This window comes from Lepidochelys kempii, chromosome 3, assembly GCF_965140265.1.
Source record: "Lepidochelys kempii isolate rLepKem1 chromosome 3, rLepKem1.hap2, whole genome shotgun sequence".
Lineage (NCBI taxonomy): Eukaryota > Metazoa > Chordata > Testudines > Cheloniidae > Lepidochelys > Lepidochelys kempii.
The window spans coordinates 195,351,288-195,376,822 of NC_133258.1; the positions used below are offsets into that span (position 1 = coordinate 195,351,288).

The 25,535-nt window shown below is 41.3% G+C and overlaps 1 protein-coding gene across 12 annotated transcripts in view; it reads left to right on the forward strand.

Moving 5' to 3' along the window:
• Positions 1–25,535, forward strand: part of VPS54 (VPS54 subunit of GARP complex) — a 100,151-nt gene that overhangs the window by 45,948 nt on the left and 28,668 nt on the right. For 10 of the 12 annotated variants that reach the window (XR_012158323.1, XR_012158322.1, XM_073339519.1 and 7 more), the window contains 12 exons: positions 1,054–1,161; positions 4,385–4,440; positions 5,705–5,801; positions 6,276–6,616; positions 8,787–8,916; positions 10,279–10,460; positions 11,612–11,724; positions 12,979–13,042; positions 17,099–17,204; positions 20,730–20,817; positions 21,690–21,811; positions 21,924–22,004. Coding sequence is in view for 10 of the 12 variants with exons in the window: in XM_073339519.1 (XP_073195620.1) it covers positions 1,054–1,161; positions 4,385–4,440; positions 5,705–5,801; positions 6,276–6,616; positions 8,787–8,916; positions 10,279–10,460; positions 11,612–11,724; positions 12,979–13,042; positions 17,099–17,204; positions 20,730–20,817; positions 21,690–21,811; positions 21,924–22,004 (1,488 nt within the window). In the remaining 2 variants the exon portion in view is untranslated. The remainder of the gene's footprint in view (positions 1–1,053; positions 1,162–4,384; positions 4,441–5,704; positions 5,802–6,275; positions 6,617–8,786; positions 8,917–10,278; positions 10,461–11,611; positions 11,725–12,978; positions 13,043–17,098; positions 17,205–20,729; positions 20,818–21,689; positions 21,812–21,923; positions 22,005–25,535) is intronic. The other 2 variants (XM_073339518.1, XM_073339521.1) reach the window with 2 other exon arrangements.

Below are 25,535 nucleotides of genomic sequence, written 5' to 3' on the forward strand. Positions count from 1 at the left end.
TGACCCATGATACAACTGAATGTGTAACTCTTGAAATAGTACAGAAAAGCATGTGGTCTCATACCTTGTAGTTAGTGAAAATACAGTAAGCAAATAGATAGATGATTATGTATATTATTCTCATTCTATCTTCCTTATGATTTTATCTTGCATATGGATAATTGTTCCAAGCATATTGCTTGCTGCAGGTTTGGTCCACAGAGCTGTTAAATATTTTTTCGCTGTGTATTCTTAATTTACTTTAAGACCTTTGAGGTTAAGCTATCATGATCAGTATCCTTCTGGCCACTGTTAACTGACTACAGCCAGGTCTTCACTGAAAAGTTAGGTTGGAAGGAATTTTCCCCTGGGTCAGATTAGCAGAGACCCTGATTTTTTGTTGTTGTTTTTTGCTGTTCTTTGCAGCATGGGTCACGGGTCACTTGCAGGTTTAAACTAGTGTAAATGATGGTTCTCTGTAATTTGAAGTCTTTAAACCAAGACTGGAGGACTTCAGTAACTCAGCCAGAGGTTAGGGTCTATTAAAGGAGTGGGTGGGTGAGGTTCTGTGACCTGCAATGTGCAGGAGGTCAGACTAGATGATCATGATGGTACCTTCTGACTTTAAAGTCTATGAGTCTGTGAGACCCAGCAGTGTTGCTCAGAGATGTGAAAAATCCACACCCTTGAGCGACATAGTTAAGCCGACCTAAATCCAGGTGTAGACAGTGCTAGGTTGACAGAAGAATTCTTCAGTTGATTTAGCTACTGCCTCTCTGAGAGGTGGATTAACTACAGGGATGGGAGACAACTCTTGCTGTTGTGAGTGTCTACGCTGAAGTGCTACAGTGGCACGACTGCAGTGGTTGAAGTGTAGACATAGCCTAAAAGTAATCCCACTCAGTCTCATGCGTGGAAAGGTGTGGTTTAAACGTAGGATGTTTGGACTTGAGCACTAGCAGTAGGCCATCAGGCCATTCCACACACACTGCATTTTGATACATGAATAAGTTTTTACTATTGTATGTTTTAAGTATCTTTTTCTTCTCCCTGCCCCTTTGGTGTTTTTAATAGGAAAGACTTGTATCACTAGTATTTGGACTTTTAAAACAAAGAAAGCTAAATTTTTTTGAAATATATGGTGATGAAATGATTATTACAGCAAAGAGCATAATTAAACAGGTAAGCAAATCACTTCTAGCTTATGTCAAAGACTTTCCCATCTTTTAGAAATATTTTTGTTTCAGTTGTTATAAGAATGTATTTAATATAATTTCATAACATCAGATTTTCTCTTATTGTGAAAAGTTGTACTTTAAAAAGATAATAATTAATCCTGTTGTATTAGTGATCTCATATCTGTAGATCTGATCTCCCAATGGCCTTCCCCAGCCATTGTGTGGCATCAGTGTAGAGGAAGAACACATCTTTCTCTGTGCCTTGGTACACAGACACTTACCTTCACCTTTCTCTGCCTGCTGTGAGTTAGTTTGTTTTTTTCTTTTTCCGTTAGCCTGTAACTTCCCCAGATAAGATGGCTACACAATTCCATTTAGTTTCAACAAGGCCAGTATCTATTGGCAATTTTACAGAAATAGGAAGAGAACCATAAAATAAAGCTTATTAACACACACACACACACTTCCCCGGTCACTTGAAAATCTTAGGAACAATCCTGCATTTGTAGGGAGGAGGGCTAGATGATGTCCATCTGTCGGAATTCCGTGATGTTTAATACGTAAATATTCCTTGCCTGGATTGTCGTGGTCTCTTGTCTGTTACGGGACAGACAGTAAAGTCAGGGTACTGTGCTATCCCTTCAGTTAAGGCGCTGGGCTTCTCACCAGCCCAGGAGAAGAAACCAATATCATAAGCGAGACTGTTTCAGCCTTTGCCTCAGGGCACAAAAAATTCATGTGGAACACCAAAACAAAGCAATTCCCCTGCCCAGCGTGGACTGCAGTCCCCAGATGCCTTTCCCTTGCCTTTCTCAGTTGTCAGGTCCCCCTTGGTAACAAACAAAATATAATCAATTTCAGATATAAATTTCTGCCAGATAGTGTGCCATCTTGTTACACACATGGGGAGTAAAAAAAACAAAACGAGGAGTACTTGTGGCACCTTAGAGACTAACAAATTTATTTGGGCATAAGCTTTCGTGGGCTAAAACCCACTTTGTCAGATGCATGCAGTGGAAAATACAGTAGGAAGATATATATATACACAGAGAACATAAAAAAATGGGTGTTGCCATACCCATGCATGGGGAGTAGGTAATCTGGAAATATCCTTTAAACCATTATTTTCCAACTCCCAGTTTCCTTCTCTGTGGTATTTGGATCATGTTTACATGTTGCATATTTCTTGTAGACCCTTGCAGATAATGGTTACTCCTGGGGGAATTCTGTGTCAAAAAATTAAAAATTCTGCGCACAGTATTTTAAAAATATGCAAAATTCTGCATATTTTTGTCAAAATAACGTAATATAATACAGCTGGTTTCAATTTTGTTTGTAATTTATTTAAACTACAATACAATGGATGGAGAATGGGAGTGCGGAGCACTGGAGGAAATCACCAAACCCCCTCTTTCTAATAGTAATGTAGCTAGTATTGACCATTTACTTCTAGTTATTAGTCAACAGATATATGCATCTATATGCTTAGTGTTACATTATAGGCAACTGAAGAGCAAGTGAGGGCTGGGGGCTCAAATTCACAGTTTATACTGGCTACTGACCATCTCTAAAAAGGTCAGTAGCACACAGTTCCTGGAGCACATTTTGATAGGAAATTTTTTCAGTCCAAAAATTTAGACCAGTTCTAATCACTAAAGTACCATAAGCATTTATAAGGCCAGACTGTCCTTTACACCACTCTGGCAACGTAAAAGGAGTGTAAAATGTTAATGTAAAATTTTTTAGACCTGTTGTATACTCCTGGGGGAATTCAATAAGAACAATGGGAACAATTCACTCTGTAGGCCGTCTGTTACATTCTCCTCTGCCTGAGGGAACAGAATGTGCCCCATGCCTACCTCTTCAGAAACACCCCAAAGCCCCGCCCTTCCATGCCGAGCATGCCACAACAGCAAGTGAGAGGGACAGTGTCTCTCTCTCATGTGCACAGCTACCCAGCCGCCACCACCCCAGTGGTGGTTTACATCTCTACCGGCTGCTCTGGGTACCCATTCTGACTTGCCTGCACTGCTGGGGAGTGGGTGAAAGACCATTCTTGCGGTTTCCCTTTTCTTCCCCGTCAGAAGTAATTTTTCTGCAGGGAAGCAAAGAAATATGCGGGGGCCATGAATTCTGTGCACACAAAATTCCCCCAGAAGTAAACTGTTTTTCTGCAAAGAAGGAATACTGTTCTCCACCCAAGTCTTGCGTGTGTGTCCATCCACACTCCTTTGTAGGGCTGCCCGCTTGCACCCGCACTTGTAGTACTTTGTGACCATGCAAACAGAGGAACAGAGGTGTAGTTCCTTAGCATTCAGCATAGCTCATGAAGAAATGTATCTTTAAGAAGCGTCTGTGTAGAACACCAGTTATTAATGTCTCCAATATTTAAACAACAGGACACCATCTGGCACCACTGTGGTTTATAGAAATCTACTTACAGACCAGACGAGTTCATATGCTGTTGAATCATTTTGTGCATCTAAGCGATTCTTGATCACATCGGAGAAAGTCTCTAATTTAGTCTAAGTGGAGTTGCTTTGTTTCTAGGTTTAACAAACCCGTAATAACAAAGATGCCTCAATAAACTCTCTCTAAAACAATGGAAAAGTTTGGAATAAATATTGGTTTGGGAGAGCTAGAAATTTGACTGAATGGCCATTTTCTTTCCATCCGCTCTTCAGCTGGAGGATATTTTGTGGAGATAATGGGCCTCAAGGATGAGGATATACTGTAATAGGAAATAAGGATGTGGGGAAATTTTCTGGGCTGAGATCAATACAGACAGTCCCTTGGGGAATCTGTTTTGTACCCATAGCCCACTTCTTACAGTAATGCCATCATAGTACTGTTCTTCACATTGTTAGTTTTTGTGAATCCTCTGTTTAAATAAATATAAAATCTTCATCCCAGACAAAATATTCAAATGATTGGGCATTTTGGGGGCCTCAATTTTTGGGCACTTTTAAAGGAGATTTTCAGAAAGTGCTCAGAGAAAATCAGGCCTCTTTCAGGTGTGTCAAGTTGGGCATCCAAAATCACTAGTCCCTTTCAAAAATCGTGGGTCCCATGTTTTGCAATTAAAAGAAAAAAGCTGTAAGAATGTTAAATGACCCAAATGCCTGTCTTTCTTTTCTTTTTTCTTGTTTAACTTGAGGTTCTTTTAAATTATGGAACTCAGAAGGGTTGGAAAGACGCTAAGACACTTTTTTTCTTAAACTTCACAGTGTGTGGTTAGCACGGTATCGCAGATAGAAGAAATAGATACAGAAGTTGTCATTAAGTAAGTATATGCTATGGGTCTGTTGTGGCAGGTTGGGTGGGGAATGTGTGCTTTAGCACAGAGGATCAACTGTTTTTTAATTTGTTTTTAAAGTGGTGAATAATTAAGTATCATCTTGTTCTTCTGTTTCTCCCCAACGGTCCTCTTCAGGAGCCCTAAGTATTTCCCTTCTTCTTGCAGACCTTAACAATTATACTTCTGTATTTTTAACCTTACTTTTGAAATTTGTTTTTAAAAACATGTTAATTCCATTGCATATTATATACAGGGTTAGGAAAAGCACAGGCTAAAATATTTAGGCATTTGTTTCCTGACTATGTAAGGGGAAAGGCAGGCGTTCCCTCTGATAATATTCTAGTGCTGTAATAAAATGTGTCTGTAGGTCAGTACCTCCTGCATGAAAGAGATTAGAGGCACATCTTACTACTCCAATGGAAGGACACTGAACAACGTAAGCTCTCTTGGCTCTGAGCCGCATGTATGTGCCTAAGACAGCCTACCCCAGAAGAGCACGATTAGATTCACAGCCTACTCCAGAAGAGCACAATTAGACCCACAGATAAGGCCAAACCAGAAGCCATTATTGCTGTCAATTTGAGAATTGGGGCCAATTTATTTTTTAAAATCAGATCTTGAAAGCAAGTAACCTCCCCTTTGCTGCTAGCGTTCAGACACACAGAGGATTCAGTAAAGGTTGAAAAGCTGCATTTCATAGAAATAGTGACTAATTCTGTTCGGAGACAAATTGTATATTATGAGATTTTACTTTGGTTTTGGCAATGCATTTTCCTGCCTTTTGCCAGAAATCTGTCTTGCGGTGCAGCAAAAAAGGAGCATAACCCTAGTATTTTTGCTTTGCCAGCAATAATGTGTCTTCATAGTCAATCTTGGTTATTTTTGCTCTGTGCTTGATGACGATGGTCATTATCATGCACCCTGACTGTAATGGAGGCTAAGCAGCACCTTCTGGTGTTACAGAACAAGGACATTGTTGCTTTAAAAAGCTGTGAATGTTAACTGAGGCATTCACTTTTCTGGCGTGATATGTTTTTAGCCCTCCCATTTATTTCTTAATCAAGACTATGCTGCTTATAGTATTGTCTGTTTTCTTGACTAGACAGCTATTACCATGTGGTCTGCTTTTTTGTAAATTTACAATGGTTTTGACCGTCCGCTTTCTCTTTAAATGCCAATAGTCAGCCTTGTCAGTAGATCACTTCAAAGGTAAATAATTGTCGTCTCCAAAATGCTGTTCTTTTTGTAGGCTTGCAGATCAAATGAGGATGATGAATTTTCCTCAGTGGTTTGATCTACTGAAGAATATTTTTTCTACATTTACTATCTTTCTCAAAAGAATTAAGGTAAGTATGTTCATTTCTCAAGGGCTTCACATCCTCCTTTCAGACACTGATGCAGAATTGAGCTAGAGTTATTTTCTAGTTGAAATGTAAGATGTTGATCTTGACTACAGAGTCCTAAACTTTAATTTCAAGAGAGGTTGGATCTATATGGTTAACAGAGAGTGGGTTGGAAAGTAGATAAAACTTCTTGTTTCATGGTTTATGTCAGGCTCTAATTATTAGGATTAGGATGAGATCTTCCTGGGGGACAGATTAATCCACATGTGGGGTTTCTTGCACCTTTCTCAGAAGCATCTGGTGCTGGCTGCTGTTGGAGATTGGCTCCTGTGATTTGAACTAATGATTACACAACATTAAAAAAAATAAATAAAAACAATATTTAAATGTTCTTGTTTCTTATCAAAAGAAAACGTCTGTTTGTCAAAGTAAAATGATGTTAAGTTTTTTGTTAATAAACTTTATATTTGATTCTAGGCAACCTTAAATATTATTCGTAGCATGGTTCTCTTGGTTCTAGACAAGAACCAAAGGACCAGGGAACTGGAGGAAACTTCAGTACAGAAGAACCCTGCAAAAGACAATACTGTGGATACAGAAGTAGCTTATCTGACTCACGAAGGCATGTTTATAAGTGATGCATTCAGTGAGGGGGACCTCCCATCTGTAGCAGTTGACACTACCTCTCAAAGAAATACTTCTCCAAACAGTGAGCCCTGCAGCAGTGATTCAGTGTCTGAGCCAGAATGCACTACTGACTCTTCATCCAGCAAAGAACAGATGCCGTCTTCTGTTATACCAGGGGGAGTAGAGATTATGTAAGTAAACATCACTGCTAGAGTATTTATCCGGTGTTGACTCCTGTCCTACCAATGTTAATGTTATAATGTACCATTCAGACATTGGCAGTTTTTGGTGACATGACGTTACAACGTAAAATTCACTCTGGTTCAGTTTGCTTATCTAGTTATTGGATGAACTGGCTTCCAGAGGCTCTTAGTCAGGATGCCATGGGAGGACGGCAGGAACCACAGACTGCACTTCCTTTGGCTCCTCCCAGGGCCACCTGTTGCCCGACGTGTGCAGCTGCATGGGGACCTTGCACGCCAACCCTTGTGCAGCAGAAACCCACTGCTTTTCCTGCCCGGGGAGTCTCTGCACCTGTGGAGGAATGGGGTGCATAACCTCCTCTGGCCTTGTCTGCATTAGAGACACTAGTTGATCATAGTATCTCTCAACTGTTTGGAAGTTCCCAGGTGTCCATACACATTTGCTACAGTTGATTGTTTGCTGGCTGTCTGTTGATTAAAGTTGCCTCGATAAGTTATAGGGGTAAGTCTGAATCAGTGCAGTTCATTGAATGGCTGAGTGGATGCACCTCCACTACTGTGATAACACAATCCATGCAAATAGTCCTCCCACTGCTGTCCCACAGTTCGCCAGCCACTGCAGAAATAGCCTTTCTGGTCACCTTCTGTGTTCCATTGTTCGAGGCTTTACTCAGTTGGAAGCTACCTACTTTATAGCTCTGCACAGTGTGCAGAACTCAGCTGCAAGCCATTTTCATAGCAAGCAGCTCTAGATGCAGATCTTTATCAAGCAGTCCATTTTAAATGCCACAGCATGCAGCTGCCTGATAGCTAGAAGACATCCACAACTTCATCTCTCAGTAGGATGAGGAGCTTGTTCAGTTCCAGCTACAGAAATACAGCAGGAACTCCAAGATCTATACATGTGTGTTTGAGCAGCCATCCATGCTTGGTGTAGAGCACTCCGAAGCATAGGGATGGCCAGAGGGAAAGTATTTGAGACAACTATCCTAAAAAACCCACAAAACAAACAAGGACTAAGGTCCAGTGATGACTCCCTGATGTATCAGGGAGCAAGCAACTGGACAGGGTCTTCAGCAAGGACCTCGCCACCCAACTTAACCTCGTGGTGGACATGACTGGAGCTCCCGGAAGAGAGAGGCACCATGATGAGGACAACAGCCGGGAGAATTAAATCCGGATACAAGCAAGAGGGGAAGGAACTGGGCACCAGTCTAGAGCTGTTTGCTCAGATGATCAGTGGATATGGTGGCCTTGCTGGAGGTGGAGGACTTCAGTGGCAAAGAACCTTCTACAGCTGATTGAACAGCTTTTTATTATAAAATGTGCTACTGTATCCCTATATGCTTGTTTGGCACCTCTCTTTTGGGTTCACACAGCCTACTTTTAGCATTTGTAATAGGGGCACATATAACTACGTGAGAGTGTCCACCCTCTTGCTGCTCCCACCTCACCTCCTTCACGGCACCCTCCCATTTCAGTCTCCCCGTCCTGCAGGTTCTCTCTCTCCGCACACACTGTCAACACCTGCAACCCTTGTAGCAGCCACACCAGACCAGCAAATTACAGACTCGATTTGCTAAGCACTGGCAGAGCTGTGCCATGCAGTGGGCTCAAAACGGTGGCCAGGCCAAAACCAGTTTTCAGAAAGGCACACACCTAAGTAGCAAGGAGCCGAAGGCAAGAGAGGACACTGATGGAGTCATGGAAAGCCCCTCAGAAAGCTTACAAGCTGAAGGAGAAAAAGCTGCAGAACATTTATTGCAGGCATGGCCTGTCACTTTGGAAAAAGCAGAGTGCGTATCTGTCACAAAGCGATGTGTAAATAATGACATGGGCTGGGTAACTTTTAACCAACAGCAGTAAAAAATAAAATAATAAGCTCTGTGAGTGGTCTGCCTGAAATACCTAATTTGAGTGGATTTAAAAAAAAAATATAGAACAGAACCATGCATTCGCTAGTTATGGAGACTGATACGACATTGACAGCGGGTTAGAAAGCTCCAACTGTCCAAAGTTATATAGTAAAGATAACTTGCGATATCAGACCACTTTGCTGCTGCAGTGTTCTTTCCTCCCTCAGCAAGTGATTGGAAACTGCATGTAAAGCATAATATTTGTGAAATCATTTGCAAACAAACATTTCTGTCATTTTCAGGATCAGCGAAGATATGAAACTGACTGATCTGGAGCTGGAAAAACTGGCAAATAACATTCAAGAGCTACTTTACAGTGCCTCTGACATCTGCCATGATCGTTCTGTCAAGTTCCTCATGGCAAGAGCAAAGGTAAGGAGCTTGGCTCATCCGGCTGTTGCTAGAATCAGCATCCATAATAAAAAAACTTCGAAAATCTATTTGCTATTTTTTTTTAATATTGAGCAGTATTTTTTTTTTTTGGTAGACTTTAGACTTTTGAAGTTGCATGCTTATTGAAATCAAGAAACTGCTCATGCCATCAAAGGAACTTCACGTTACCTAATGCCCAGGAGATCACTGGTATTAACATAACACACCATTTGTAATGTACTGCCTAAATAATGCGTACTTCTACTTTCCGCTGAAATGAGCTGCCCTGAAATTGGCTTTGTTAACAGTAGGGTTGTTTCCCTATAATTTCCCACCTGTGCAGCTCTCACCTATCATAGCAATGATGGGAGCATTAACATAGACAAGCTGCTAGCACCTGGCAGTATTTTAACCTGTCTAGACCTACTTCGAGCAGAGTAAAGTGACACAGTGTTTTAAAATGCCAGCAGCCCCTACATTTAGGACTTCCCTGTCTCCAGAGACATTGAACCAGTGTTAGCAATGGCGGGAAATTTTAGGGAAAAAGTCTTTGTCTAGGCAGAGCCATAGACACCAATGTTAACATTTTAAATAGCTCTCGTGAGGCATGAGTATTCGCATTTCAGACTAACAAGGGTGAGACACAGCTCCTTTAGAGCTGTTTTTTGTGTCTTTCTCTGCAGACCAGGTAAGACAGCTGTGCCTTGGGTCACATTTGGGAGATTAGCTTCAAACCAGAAAGGTCAAAAACTTAAATTCTGTAGAAATGGATGGCGCTGTCACAGAAGTGATGAAACAGCATTCTGGCCCAGCTGGTTCACTTCAAGACCTAGCCTAGGGATTGTCCTTTCCAATAAATCATGATCCAGGGGGGCAGCTAGGCCAAATAACCAACAGTGAGCTTAGTCAAGGAAAAGTCAAGTTTGTCATGTCAGATAGTCAAGGTTACACCTGGGTCTCATTAATTTTTATGGTTTAAACACAGTAAAACTCCCTAATGTAGATGTGGCTTTAGTGAGCCTGTGCTATATGGCTTAAGTCCACTACCAGGGTTTGAAGCTTCACCATTTACAACATCTGGAAGGGTGCACCTGTGTGGAGGCCCAGCATGCCAAGTTGTGCCATTCAGGACACAGGCAGGCAGCACCTGGATGACACTAGCCAGTGGTACAGGTCACGATGCAAGTTGTGGTGACACACTGGTGTGGCACAGACTTGATGGAGATGTCTTCTCTGCGGTTTAGATTCGGTTCATTTTTAGATGATTAATAACAGCTGTCCCACTGCCCTTTCTCTGTCTTTAGCTATGCCTGTGACTTTTGGGGTGTTCCATCTCCTAATACCAGTTTCCCTTGCATTTAGGATGGGTTCCTGGAGAAGCTGAATTCCAACGAGTTTGTTGCCCTGTCTCGATTAATGGAAGGATTTATCTTAGACACTGAACAGATCTGTGGCAGAAAAAGTATGTCATTGCGAGGAGCACTTCAGAGTCAAGCCAATAGATTTGTGAATAGATTTCATGAGGAGAGAAAAACAAAACTCAGGTACACACCCTGCTTCCGTGTTTTTAAAGGAATAATTTTAACAATCGTGCCTGAGACAAATGGAGATCTTTTACTTCCTGGCACACAGTAGCCCAAATTTTATTTATAAGTGAAAAATTGTTTTTGAAATCTATTATAATGGTTTGTTGTAGACTGCTCTGTTCCCTCTATATATCTGCTCTTTATGCATAGTTTGATCCCATTGAGCTGGACTGCCCAAACATGGTCCAATTGAGGACTGTATTAGCTACCAGAAGGACTGAAGACCTCCTGCAACAACTTCTTTGTGTTACAGCTTGGCCCACTTGTCATGCACAATCATCAGGGTCTGGTAACACCTGGAAATGAGCCCTTTAAAAAGTCATCCCTTCTTTAGAGCTCTGAGGAGAGCCATCTGTTACTGATGTCCACGGCAGCTGCTTCCGGGTGTTACCAGTCTCTGATGATGGTGTAGGGCAACCCTTCTCAAGGATGTGTGTTAAAGGGGTCAACCCTTAGACATTACCAATCCCCAGTAATGGAGAAGGTAACTGACTGCTATCAGGCTATACCTAATTTGCATTAAATGGAAAAGATGGTAGTTACTTTCATCTTCCGTTTGTAGGTGTGGCCTATGTAGACAAGAAGTCCCAGCCAGTCATATTGTGGTTTGGTCATTGGGGTCAAACTGATCTCCTGACTGCTCCATTTTTCTTCATCACCCACTCATTTCTTCCATGCTTTCTTTGGTATGTGTTTAGGTTTTCTCTGACATGAACTCATGGAACTGTTTTCAAGTTAATGTACAGCAAGCACCTTTCCTGTCGTTCATTCAAAACCACATCATTTCTGCAAAGCATTGCAGCTGCAGTGATCCCACAGCACTCTGTATTGCCCATCAGATACTTCTTCAGTTTCTTGTGTTTTGCGTGCTGTTTCATTTACTCGGTCTATGTATTCTTCAGGCAAGAACAGGGGTGTCTGACTTACTGTTGTAAAGCACCCCTATCTAAATGTTGATTGCTAATAATATTTCAGGCCATTGAGTCTTTTCCGACTTCGAATCCTTTTTCACCCAATGCAGCTTTGACTCCATTGCAGTAGAGGCAAGAGAGTCTTCAGGGCGACAAATTTTATTTACTTAACCTCCTTTCTTTTATGTTTATAAATAGTTTGCTGCTAGATAACGAGCGCTGGAAGCAAGCTGATGTTCCTGCTGAGTTTCAGGATCTTGTTGATTCTGTATCAGATGGCAAAATTATTCTACCTGAAAAAAAAGCAGGTGGTGTGTATTTTGTGTTCTAATATTCTCTCCATTTCTTTTTGTAGTGTAAGTGCTACAATTAAATGTTGCAAAAATTCTGCTCTAACTCCTTTAGTCACAAGTTCCTTGTGTTCTGGGGGGGAAACAAATACTTCTTTAAGGCTGAAATGTTCTAGGCTTCATCTCAGCCTAAAAGATTTTTTGGGAAAGTTTAAGCCATTCAGCCATTTGTGAATTGAGAGCCTAGGAAGAAACCCTAACTTTAACACAGGGATTCCCATCTTAAGGGTTGCAGCCCCTTACAGGACGCCAGAACCCCCCCCCCCCCCAAGGATATATCGCTGACATGTCAGAGGAAACTGCTAAGCGTGTATGCTCTCAGCATATCCCCTCTGTCAAATAGTTCTCACTCCTCCAGCCAGCAATGTGCAGGGTAAGGCACTGGGTAGCCACTGGCATAAGTGGAGACCTGGGTTCAGTTTTCTACTCCACCCCAGACTTGTTGTGTGACCTTGGGCGAGTCACCTTATCTCTTAGTGCCTCTGGTTTCCCATCTGTAAAATAATAGTCCTTCCCTATTTCTCAGGGGTCTTGTGAGGAAAAATACAGTAAAGATGGTGAGGCGGGGCCCATATAAATATCTAAGACAGAAAACAAGCACATGAGATGAAGAAAAATGGCCAAAGACAAAAAAGGACAAGAGAGAGGCACGATTACGTAACCTCACTGGGGTAAGGCATGACATAGGGGACATAATGGATGCAAAGGACATCCTCGGACCCAATGAGTGCAAGGGCTGGCTCACCAAGGTTGGAAAACCACTGCTTTTGAAAGAAGTATTTTTAGCTTCTCTCAATAAAACAGGATCGTGGCGATGTCAAATTTATCATAGGAGCAGTGTCAGTGAGGACTTGTATTGCTGGGCTTGAAGAAATAGGTTTGGAGCTAAAATAGTGGTGGCCGCTGAAAATCTGTTAGAGATTTTCTACTGTGCCCCCTCAACTTTTTTCTGACGTTGTTTTAACCTTTGTACTCAGATAATCCCATCATGCTGCTCTTTGCCTCTCAATCACTGCAGTGTATAAATATAGAATAAATAATTACAGTAATTATGGTAGGTAGCCAAGTGGACTTTGCATAAAAGAAAGGATTGGTGCTCTGGAGAGTGATTGCTTTTCCGACCTCAGCAAGGGAATAGTTTGTTTTTCGAGATTACAGTTTTCTGCGCTTGTTTTTGGTTCAACTCACCTCACTTTTCTGTTTAAAAATCTCTAGCTGCTGAAGAAAGAAAGCCAGCTGACTTCCTTACTGTTGAAGGGCAAAAGTATGCTGTGGTCGGGTAAGAGGCACTTTTTTCCCCTGAATGATGAGTGAGTTGGTTGCGCTTTGAGCAGAAATGTATTGAAGACTAACAGCTTTAGCAATCTTGCCTGAATCAAGACAAGCCTCCTCCTTGCTAAATACGTTTCTTTTCAGTTCTGGAGCAGTTATATAATATTAGATGTTATGTATCTTTTAAAGATGCTACATCTGCTTAAAACATCAAGCTGAAATTTAATTATTATTTTTTACTTGTAATTCTTACATCAAGGTGTGCACGCACCAGTATTTTTGGTCCCTGCATAAGTTTCTACTCTCGCTGCCCCAGTGGTGTTTCAAAATAGTATCAGCTATCTCTATTCCCATATGTGGACAAGTATATATGGGTCAATGGTGAATAATAATTACTCTAAGCTCAGTAAAATTCCCTTTAAAAGCAAAAAAGGAGGTAAAGCAAGTAAATCAATACATCTTTGGTGTTTTGTTCTTGGGTACATCTGATTTCCTGATATTTCTGGATTGATGGGGGAGAGGTAGGTATGCTGGAGGGTAGGGATAGCTTCCAGAGTGACCTAGCCAAATTGGAGGCCAAAAGAAATCTGATGAGGTTCAACAAGGACAAGTGCAGAGTCCTGCACTTAGGAAGGAAGAATCCCATGCACCGCTACAGGCTGGGGACCAACTGGCTAAGCAGCAGTTCTGCAGGAAAGGACCTGGGGATTACAGTGGATGAGAAGCTGGATATGGGTCAGCACTGTGCCCTTGTCGCCAAGAAGGCTATTGGCATATTGGGCTGCATTAGTAGGAGCATAGCCAGCAGTTCGAGGGAAGTGATTATTCCCCTCTATTCGGCACTGGTGAGGCCACATCTGGAGTATTCCGTCCAGTTTTGGGGCCCTCACTACAGAAAGGATGTGGACAAATCGGAGAGAGTCCAGCGGAGGGCAATGAAAATGATCAGGGGGCTGGGGCACATGACTTACGAGGAGAGGCTGAGGGAAGTCGGCTTGTTTAGTCTGCAGAAAAGAAGAGTGAGGGGGGATTTGATAGCAGTCTTCAAGTACCTGAAGGGGGGTTCCAAAGAGGATGGAGCTTGGCTGTTCTCAGCGGTGGCAGATGACAGAACAAGGAGCAATGGTTTCAAGTTGCAATGGGGAAGGTCTAGGTTGGATATTAGGAAACACTATTTCACTAGGAGGGTGGTGAAGCACTGGAATGGGTTTTCCTATCCTTAGAGGTTTTTAAGACCCAGCTTGACAAAGCCCTGGTTGGGATGATTTAGTTGGTGTTGGTCCTGCTTTGAGCAAGGGGTTGGATTAGATGACCTCTTCCAACCCTAATGTTCTATGATGTCACCGTTTTTAAGAAACTAAATTTAAAACTAAAACAAAAAAATTGTTAAAAATGTTTCCGGGTTATTATAAAATGTTTTTCTCCCACAAAGTCATTGTGTAAAGATATTTTGTACTTTCAAATCCTGAGAAATAAATAAGAGCTATGTGTAGCTTGAAAGCTTATACTTTCCACAAACAGAAGTTGGTCCAGTGAAAGATATGGCCTCGCCTATCTCATTCCTCAGAATACCCTAAACTCAAATGAAAATTTTGTAACCAGCTGTCATCTTTTGTGGGCTGCCTGATGATGATATGCCACTGATTACTCAAAAATGAGTGGCTCAATTTTTTAACAGCAGCCTGAAGAACAAGCCTTAAGTTGGTCTTTGAGGATTTTCACCGTGCCTCCGTGGGTCACAACTGAGAATACCAAATTCAGGACAAACTGCTGAGAAATAGGGCCAGAACTGGTGGTTATTCTCCCATAAGATATACCAAACCAGCAACAAAAGTAAACTTCTGTCTCGCCACACTGGCTGACAAGAAGTCAGAAAAGCCATCTCCTTAGGAATTCCAGTCCTTGTATCACCACCAAAAACACTAGACATAATGATGAGTGGTTATTTAAAACCAATTTCATCAAACAAAAGGGTTCTTCTGATCCCAAAGGACAAGCCACATACCCTGGTAAATGTGTAAGTCAGATCTTACCCAGTTATCATGCTATTGCCAATCCTTTAGTATCTAAAATCTAAAGGTTTATTTAAACAAAAAAAGAAAGAAAGAAAGGTCAGAGTTAAAATTGGTTTAAGGAATCAAATACATACAATAATTGCAAAGTTCTTGGATCAGGCTTGGATCAGTGATGGAATAAACTGCTGGCTTAAGTTAAGTCACTGGTTGCTTCCAAATCATTGAAAGGTCCCCAGTCCTTTGGTTAGAATGCTCCCATTAGTATAAGTCCATAGTCCAGAGGTTTGAGCAGGCAAGAGGAAAATGGAGATGTCTCCAGGGCCTTTTATAACTTCTGCCAAATGAAGGGAATCCCATTGTTCTCACTGTGGAAAATTACAGGTAACAAGATGGTGTTTCGAGTCACATGGGCAGGTCACATGTCCATGCATCATTTCGCTTAGTCATAGCAAAAGCCATCACAGAAAAGTCCATTAAGTGTAAATAGGCGTCTCCCATGGTCCATTGTGAGTTAAGTGTTCTTTGATGGGCCATTCAACTTGAATAGTTCCTTCACAATGTTCTGGCTAAATACCTTGTTGTACTATGCATTGAAGTTGCATTTGATAATCTAGGTCTGGTCATTTGAAGAAGAAATATGTTTTATTTATTTTTTAGCTCCTTGAAGTATTAACTAGAACATTTTAATTCTACAGATTTCTACAGACATTTTTATTCTTTTGTTTCACCTGATTTTTTAAAAAATACAGATGAAACAAAAAATAACCCCCAAATCAGATGGCCTACAAATATCACACAAATGCCTGTTCTGGATGTCTGTCCATCTTCTTTCTGTATCCTGTTGTGTGGAAAGAAGATTTTTGCTTTGCAATGTCAGGATACCTGTTTGGAATACTAGCCTTGCTTGACATGGATGGCCTGGACTGTATTTTCTTGCCTTCTTCATATTTGAGTTCAAAGGATTGCAGATGCTCTATATGGGTGAAGTCTGATGCTGACAAATACCGGGTACTTGCAACTACTGTTAAAGTCAGTTGGAATTATGGGTGCTCAGCATCTCTGAGCACTTCGTGCTATGTGTATAAAGCCGCTCAGTCTCTTACTGATTGTGCATTCATTACAGCCTCTTCAATGCCCGTCATTGTCTGTGTGCTACGGACTTTTTTTTTTCTTGTAGCACTTGCTCAAAATTGGCAAGGATTACACAGTGTTTTAAGACTGGAGCTTTATATTTTCCTACTGATGTGTGAATAGATCCCTCCATTCATAAAATAATTATTTCTATAAAATATAAAATAACTTTATCAAACTCCAGGAACTATTATTCTTGCACCAGTTAAGTATTTTTATAAGAATTTTTTTTACCCATCTTTACATATCCTTTTGCATTCCAGTTATTTTACTGATCTGGAGAAAACATTTCAAAAGCCCCTAAATTTCATGTTCTCAAAAGTGATTTAGGAACCTAAGTCCATTGATTTTCAGTGATATAAGACCCACTTACATCATCAGGCCTGTACTGCTCCTGCAGTGAGTCACTTGTGCCTCCTTTACAACCCCTTTATGCTGGAGCAAGGGCCAGAATTGGCCCTGCGATCTCCTGCGATGTCATCATTTTACTGTTTCCTTAGTCACCATCAGGTCTTCCAGGATGGACAAGACCTTGATTACTAGTGTAAAAAATCAAACAGAAACAAGTAATGTTCTTAGACAAAAACTTTCATCATGAAGCAGCAGCAAAAAAGGCATAAATCTGTTTTCATGTCAGTCCACTTTACCGTCTTTAAATTTGCGTGAGGGGGTTTTCAGAGGAAAAATAGTACTTAATACTGTAATCTCAAGTACTAGGGGGAAACGGTGTCTGGTAAACCTTTTTTTATTCTTTTAAAAATTTAGATTGGCAGCTGCACACAACCCTTAACAGAGCAAATGGGAAAGGAAAGCATATGAAGACTATGTTAGAACTATCCCTGCTGTCTACAAACCTGTGTTGTTGGTGTGATTTATCAACTGAAATTGCATATTTGACTCCATTTCTTTTCTTATAGGACAGTGTTGCTATTAATAAAAATAATACTTGAGTACTGCCAGTGTGTGGATAACATCCCTTCTGTTACTACTGACATGCTTACTCGCCTGTCTGATTTACTGAAGGTATGACTGTCAAATTTGTAGCCCAAACTATATTAAGATCTTCAGGGCAGGGAATATGTCTTACTGTCTCTAATACTCCATGAAAATGTATGATTCCATATCAATGATTAATAATAATATTGAAAAATAGCTTGACTGTGATCTTTGCTGTAATTGTAGGAATCACAAGGCACATATTGCAGGGTGTAGTTGGGTAACACTGTGAACTCATCTAAATACAATTCAGAGTAGATACGTTATGTGAAATAACTAAAGGAAAGCCATTTGTCCTCTTGTTCACCGGCACATTAGAGACCCCTGGTAGCCAGCCAAAGAGATGTTTTGATGTTGATTTTTGGAGTCAGTCAGTCATTTGTCCTTCAGGCTGGATGGATAGTGTTGTGAAGGAGAGGACTGTGGCTAGGAAAGAGCAATGTGAGCCAAAATGTCATTGGGAGTGTATGTATGCAGGGAGGAAACCAATTCCTTGATTTGTACAAGTCATCTTATAGTGGTTAGAAGAATGAAAAATAGTTTTCTGCTGAAGCCATTGCTGTAAAATGGAAATTAAATTAAAATCTGTGACCCCTTCATCAACTGTTTATTGCTAGAGGAGTTAATAGGAGTACATGAGTGACCTTAAAAATGTCATTGCTGTGATCTAAGCCCAAACCTGCCAGTTAATTCAATCTGGGGCTTTGGCTGCTAAGTTTGTCTACAAAGGATTTCTTATGCGTTAAAGTATTGAAAATAGAAATTTATAATCAAAATAGCAGCCAGCTGAGAGCTGCAAATGGAAGGGTTTGTTTTAAACTTTATTTTTATGGTTTTATATAAAATATAAACACATAAGGAAACTCTATATATAGTACATATATGCACAAGATGGAAATAGCATATGAATAACAAAATTCACTGTTCTTTATTTGTAAAACCTGGGAAAAACAAAAACCCTGAGTCTGTAGAGGTCACGTGGGGCATCGGTTATTACAGTGACTAAACAGATAAATAAGTGAGACCATAACCTTATGAGTATCAGGGACTAACATATACTAAACTGCAAAGGTATGCAATAGTTTCATGTGTGACCAGACAGCCTCATATCTTTTCCAAGTTTTTCTATTAAACCAAGTCATTTTTTCCATGAATGTAAGAGAGCTCACTGAGCCAGTCTGTGTATGAGGGAGAAATTACAGATTTCTATTTTCCATATTTCTTAATATGCTCTTCTAGAGGTGAGAGTTGAAAAAGACCAATTGTCGCTTACCTTTGCATGAATCCTTGAGTGTAGCCATTGAAAGAAGAAACTGGGAGACAGGGGTAGCTGATGTTTGTTACACTTATGATCGAAGGAGGCCAGTCTGTCAAGGCCAGCTCCACGCTTAAGACAATTTGGATAGAAAAAGGATTAACAAAAATTAAAGATATAATAGAAATGGAAGTTTACCAAATTACTAGGTTACAGACCTTCTAAATCAGTGGTTCTCAAACTTTTGTACTGGTGACCCCTTTCACATAGCAAGCCTCTGAGTGTGACCCCCCTAATCAATTAAAAACATGTTCTTACATATTTAACACCATTATAAATGCTGGAGGCAAAGTGGGGCTTGGGGTGGAGGCTGACAGCTCGCGACCCCCGAGGTAATAACCTTGCGACTCCCTGAGGGGTCCCGACCCCCTGTTTGAGAACCTCTATTCTAAATATTCCTTTCTAGGTTACAGACCTTTTTAAATACTTTTTTATATAGGGGCTTTTCTTTCCTTGGAATCATAATTCAAGTTCATCTTTAAAACTTTCCATTAACAGATAAATTATGAGCATTTCTGTTGGTATATTTCTTTTTTCATTGCCAAAATGGCTTGTGCATTTTATTAATTTTTGTAGTTCCTATCTCTGTGGCAGCTAGGCAGGCTTCATCTGTAGTCAGTGTTATCTGAGGTATAGGGTGCAAAGTGTTTCTCAAATAATCAGGTCCCAAACCATTTTGGGCTTTGAAAATGACCACCAACACCTTGAATTGCACTTGGCAGTGAACAGGAAGCCAGTGTGTGGACGTATGCACAGGTGTCGGGGTTGGACTGTGCAGTTTTGCTGGTCTAACCTTCACAGATAATATAGCCCCAAAAGAGAGACCAGTCACTTCCACAGCACAGAAATGCCGAAGTTCTCTGTTATAAATTGTCAGACTTAGGGAGTCTTACTCCACTAGCTTTTCAGCCTTCTTCCTTGCCTCATTGCTTGTCAGGCCATCTGATACCCGGATGACCAGCAAAGTTGATACAGGGAAGGAGTATTGAGGCATCAGTCTGTCAGGAGTCCTGGATAGGAGATGGTTACGAATCCAGCGCTCTGCTAGGCAATCAATGAACTGACTCAAAAGCTGAATAACAAATTCCCTTAGAGCAGCCTGAAACGCCAGGTTTCTACATTTCTGTGCTTGTACCACAGAAGTAGGTAGAGACAGACTAGATTTGGTCAAGAGGCTCCAGGGCTTGGCAATGTTCCTTCCATTCCCACTTCACATTCTCTTGTCTCTGGCAGCACCGGTTGTAGATGGTGGTCCAGTGCTCATGTCTTCTCCATTGCAGTCCTGCTTGGGATAGCTATGTGTAGGTAGCTACACGAAGAATCTTTTTTCACACTCGCTACTCTCTTTGGAGACGGGGGCCTTGATCTCTGAACGGGATCATGGATCAGTGGGATCATTAGTACTGCTGAGAAAAATGTTGTTCCTCTCTCAGTGCTGATTAACTCTTTCTCTCTAACTGATTTTTTCATACTGCTCTCTGTTCCCAAATGTGCCAGGTTTGGTGGGGTCGGGATGGGGGATAGGTCAGACTCTAAATCAGAAAATCAGTTGCTTGATGATTTCCATAGGACTAACCTTTCCCGCAGGCTGCCCCATCCAGCCAAGTTCAATGGCACTATACCTATTCACCTCCTCTGAGGGCCCTGTGCAAGAAGTATTTATTTAGTCTTCCAGTAAGAATTCACTATTCCCATGCATTCATCTGGAGTTAGGATGGAAGTACCTTAGCCGCACCCTATGACAAGTCAGAGCTGCCTTCAGTATTTTCAGAAGGAGAAGCACAACCCAAATACTTCAGACCGAGGGAGAGGTCAGTCCCAGAAATGAAATAATTGGGAAATAATTGTCCATTCTTAATGCCCTCTATTTCCATTCCTATCCCAGAAATCAATCCAGAGAGCCCTCATTGGCATGAACTGATTCAAGAAACACCAAGACCTGATTCAAAGCCCAGTGAAGTCAGTGGAATGACTCCTAATGACTTCAGTGGGCTCTAGATCAGGTCCCGAGTAAGTCCTGTGTGGATTATGAGATCCTGAGTAAACACCCAAGAGGAATCATTAGAAAGAGCATGGGACTCTCCTAGAATGAGAAATCTGGGTAACTTCAGTACCAAGCCCAATCATCTGTCAGTGATTAAAGTCTTGCTCACTTTTATCTATAGCATTTCTAAGGTACCTATCGTCCCCATGTTACATATAGATCTTCAACTCTTACTTTTTTCTTTCTCTGATAGTATTTCAACTCCAGAAGCTGCCAGCTAGTTCTCGGAGCAGGTGCATTGCAAGTTGTTGGTTTGAAAACAATAACTACAAAAAATTTAGGTATGGATTTCTACTTTTCAAATCTCATTCCTCAGTCTAATAAAACACTAAATATTCAGGATAAGCCATCTCCAAGTTGTAGTGCTCTGGAAAAGACGTGAAAAGATAAGAAAGGGTTACTATGGTGTGTTTACTTTGAATATAGAATTTGTATAAGAGTCTCTGAATTGTAGTATTGAAGAAGTGTGCTGCAGTGTGTGTCAAATATGTTACTTGGAAGTAGAAGAAATTAATCTGTTAGCCAAACATGGTCTTCAGTCAAAAGAAGTGACTTTGGAAGCTGGAATTACTTCTTAGATCGTGACCTTGTCACAGATGGGGTTGTTTGCTATTTGGAGTTTGAAATTTGGAATACTCAGTACTTCCATTTTTACAACTAGCAGCATCCTGCCTATCTTAAATCAACCCTTGTATTTCAGCTGAATATAGTACTCTCTGCTTCCTGTCCTAAGCTGTTGTGAAAGGTTGCTGCACTCTGTTAAATAGCTGCCAAATTCAGCTCCAGAGGTGACTGCATTTCACTAGCGGGCGAAAAGGTTTCTTTGTGTAGCTCCATATACTACAGTCAGTCTTTACTTAGCTAAAACTCCCATTCCAATCAATGAATTAAGGACTGTGTGAGTTGGTACACTCAGTGTGAAGTGCTCTGGATCCTTGACATGAATATAGTAATAGAATAGAATACAGATGTTTGTATTTTCACTAAATGACTTTGTAAATTTTCACTTCCAGTTTATCTTCTAGCTTGTTTTTGAGTGTTGGATCTGTATTCTGTTTTTTAGAGAAGGTGCAGGCTAGGCTGTACAAAATGGCTATACTTGTATAATAATTAAGCTGTTTTTTTCCCCCTTCTCTTACTTCTGGGTTTACAGCTCTCTCTTCACGCTGCCTGCAGCTAATTGTACACTACATTCCTATTATCAGAGCTCATTTTGAAGCTCGACTGCAGCCTAAACAATTTAGTATGCTCAGGCATTTTGACCACATTACTAAGGTAATTCTTTGCGTATCTTCTAATTAAACTCTATATATGCTCTTTCTCAATTATGCTGTGAAGAATATGAATGTCATTAGATGGTAAATAAAACTCTATTTTTCCATTACAGGATTATCATGACCACATAGCTGAAATTTCAGCAAAGCTTGTGGCCATAATGGATAGCTTATTTGACAAACTGTTATCAAAGGTAATGATTTATGGAAATAATTATACTCTACATTGCATTTGGGTGTTTCATTATGTGCAGAATCTTAGACTAGATGTTTCAAACAGAGTCTACATTTTCCCTATCTAGGCATTGTTTAAACTGGTTTAAACCTATATACATAAGGCCCTACACTGGACTTAAGAAAATATGTTCTTTAAGAGTCAATGCATGTATGTCATTAACCTTTATGAAATCAGCATTGGTCATATCTTGAATCTCTTTTTGATGCAATAAATTGTTACACTTTCCTTGGTGCAGTAGATACTGTGAATATAGTAGCTCCCATGCTTTACCCAGATGCCTGGCTACTCTGCTTCCTTGGACAGTCTTATCCAGCTCATGGCTGTTGTGGCTAGCATTTCCAGTCATGCTGCTGGATCCCAGTCTCATCCCTGAGAGCAACTCCGATTTTTTGCTCTTCTGCAGTGAAGAGCCTGGATGTGGCTGCCTATAGAAGCAGCTGGAAGCAAGAAGGAGCCAGTGCCGTGTGACCTCCCAGTGCAATGTGTACCCCAGGTTGAAAACTGATGAGCTATAGGAAATTGGCATGAGAGAAAGGATGGTCCAGTGGCTGGACCACCAGCCTGGAGCTTGAGAGATCCGGGACCTATTCCATGCTCCGCCACACGCTTCATGTGTGACCTTGGGCAAGTCATTTAGTCACCCTGTGCCACAGTTCCCTATCTGCAAAGTAGGGATAATAGCAGTGTCCTACCTCACAAAGGTGCTCTGAGGATAAATTCATTTAAGTAAGTGAGGTACTCAGGTGCAGTGGTAATGGGGGTGTATAAGTACCAAAGATAGATAGATTGTATCTATTTGTTGAAATCTGTGTCAAGTGATCAGTTTGGCTAAACCTTATGGGCCAGATTCTGCCACCTTTACTCACAATGAGTAGTACTTTACTCTGCAAAGCGTTCCATTGGTCCCATTGGGACTGCTGATGGTCTGAGGGACTACTCAGCAATAGTAAAGGTGACAGAAGTGGGCTGTCAGTTTGGATAATTAACGTACACCTTACATAAACCTTCAGCCTGCTTTGTTTGTTTTTTAAAGCTGCTTCATAAGGAAATGCTACTGTAGGGAAAAATGAACCTTTGAGTGACCAATTTGACTGGTTCATGCAAACACATTTATTATAGAAGCCAGTTAGAATTCAGACGTTCATTGTCCAGTATGAAGTGGGTTGGAGAAATCTAGTTATGTGATTGGTCATTGGCACAATTACATAAACAGCACCTGCACTCTGTTTCAGAAAAAGTAAAATACCAGGGACAGGGAGAATCTGGGAATATATTATGTTCTCCCTCTCTCTCCCCACTCGACATTTCGTTAGGCTAGCAAGAATTGCTGCTGATGGGGAGTGCGGGGTCAGATTGCCACAGAGAGAGAATGGGAGAAGGGTTTATTTTTTTCTGTCATGTTACAATATCTTTTCATCGATTAAATATGTTTTAAAAGACCAACACTGGCAAGGTGACAAAGTCCAAAATAGTGTTCTAGATACCAAAGACCAAATAAACTTCCAGTTTGTCAAATGTCTTCCCTGTCACTTTTATTCTCATCTCTTGAAAATGAGCATTTAACTCCTGGCCCCTCAAGTGGGAGGTGCACAACAACGCACTCCTAGTGCAGGGCTTGTCTGGATTGTGGCTAACATGCATCTGCCATGCCGTCCTTCCATCTTCCCTGCCCATTCTTTCTCATGAGCTGGCAGAAGATTTAAACTGGCAAGATTCCTGCTCTCTGAAGCTCTTGAAGGTGAGGATTGTTTTCAGTTTCAGCAGCTGGCTCACATGACTACAGCCAGCAGGGACAGGGGAGGAATATTATGACATGTGCTAGCTTGCCTACCTTACCAGTAAACCCAGTCCCTTTGGTTGTTTGGTACCTAATAGAGCCGAGGATCTGGGATCTTAACATTACTGCTACTCTCCTCTTGGGTGAAAACACTGAAGGACCTCTTAAAACAGAAAATATGGAACAGCTAGGGGACAGGAGTATAGGTCATTAGTTGTAGCCTTGTTAGCATTGCTTTTTAGGGGTATGTGTCAGAGTCTCAAGGCTTGACTACCCCATAAATAAAAATGATCACTGGCTTTAAGTGTGTAAATCTGAAAGAATGAGCAAGTCATTCTAATGGCAGTGTTCTGGAGCTTGGCAGTGTGGTGTTAAGTGCGTTTAACAAAAATTGATATGGTCTAGAAATCACGGACTGAATGTTGGGTGACAGGCTCCTCTTCACGAAACAGTCAGCATGGTCCAGTGGACAGGGTACTAGACTGGGGCCCAGAGCCCTCGGTTCTCTTGCTGGCTTTGTAGTTGATCTGCTGTGACTGCAAACCATTTCATGCCTCTGTGTCCCCTCCTTCTCTTGTTTAGATTGAGAGCAGTTTGGGGCAGGAGCCTGTCTCTTACTACATGTGTGTACAGTGTCTAGAGCAGTGGGGCCCTGGTCTCAGTTGGGCTCTGGAGGCACTGGTGTGACACAGTTGTGTTAGTTGTAGAGGTGCAGGTGGAAGACAAGCAGAGGTACTGTATTAGTGAAAATAATATAGTCCCCTAAGATGCCATGGCTCTCTTTGAACCTGTACTTTTTGTTGCCGTTTGGAAGCAGCAATAAAAGCTCTGAGCCTGCTCTGGCGAGGTGCTGAGCACGATCGAGGCTGGAAATGCTGAGCAACTTGCAGGATTGCAACCCATGATACTTGGGCTGAACAGCCACAGGTTTAGCTTGCATGTTTTCTATGAATTTTCCACTTCACAGATACATACAATACAATACACCCATTTCTAAACCATTCAAGTCGTCACTTGGAGCCCATTCCTGCCAATATTCCCATATATAGTACTCATTACCTAAGTAGTCCAATTAGCCTTAGTGGTAATGAATCTTTGGTAGGCCATGTTTGCAGAATTGGGCCCTTTGTCTCCAAGACTTATTTCTCATCTACAATTAAACTGTTGGCATTCCTTTCCCTCAGGACTTGACAGGGAACGCCAATGTTTCTCTTTCAAGCAGTGGCCAAGCAGAGTTCTCCAAATTCACACCTACTGCAAGCAGATGTAACTCCTTTTAGTTCAGCAACGTTTATAAATTAATAATAATCTTGGCTAATTCATCCATAGACCTCAAAGCTCTTTACTAATTAGAGTAAGTATCATGATCACCTTTTCCGAGAGGGGGGGCACTCTGGGGCCTAAACCTGCTTAACCAGGCCTAGACTTGGAACCTACCCTTGGCCATGAAACTACAGATCAAGCTTTACTGAGGACAGTATTGCAGCTAGGACGTTGCTTTGAAAATCACAGTACGATCTTTCCTTCTGGGTGGGGGAATGTAAGAATTTTGTTCCCTTGCAGCAAAATCTCCTTTCAATAGCTTGTTTCTCAGATATCAGCTGTGCTCAAGGAAAGGTACCACTCATCCTATTCACTCCCGGTACTTTTCCTCTTTCCTGAGGAGGAGTCCGTACTGTCAGCGACTGACAGTTCGGCTGTATTTTTACC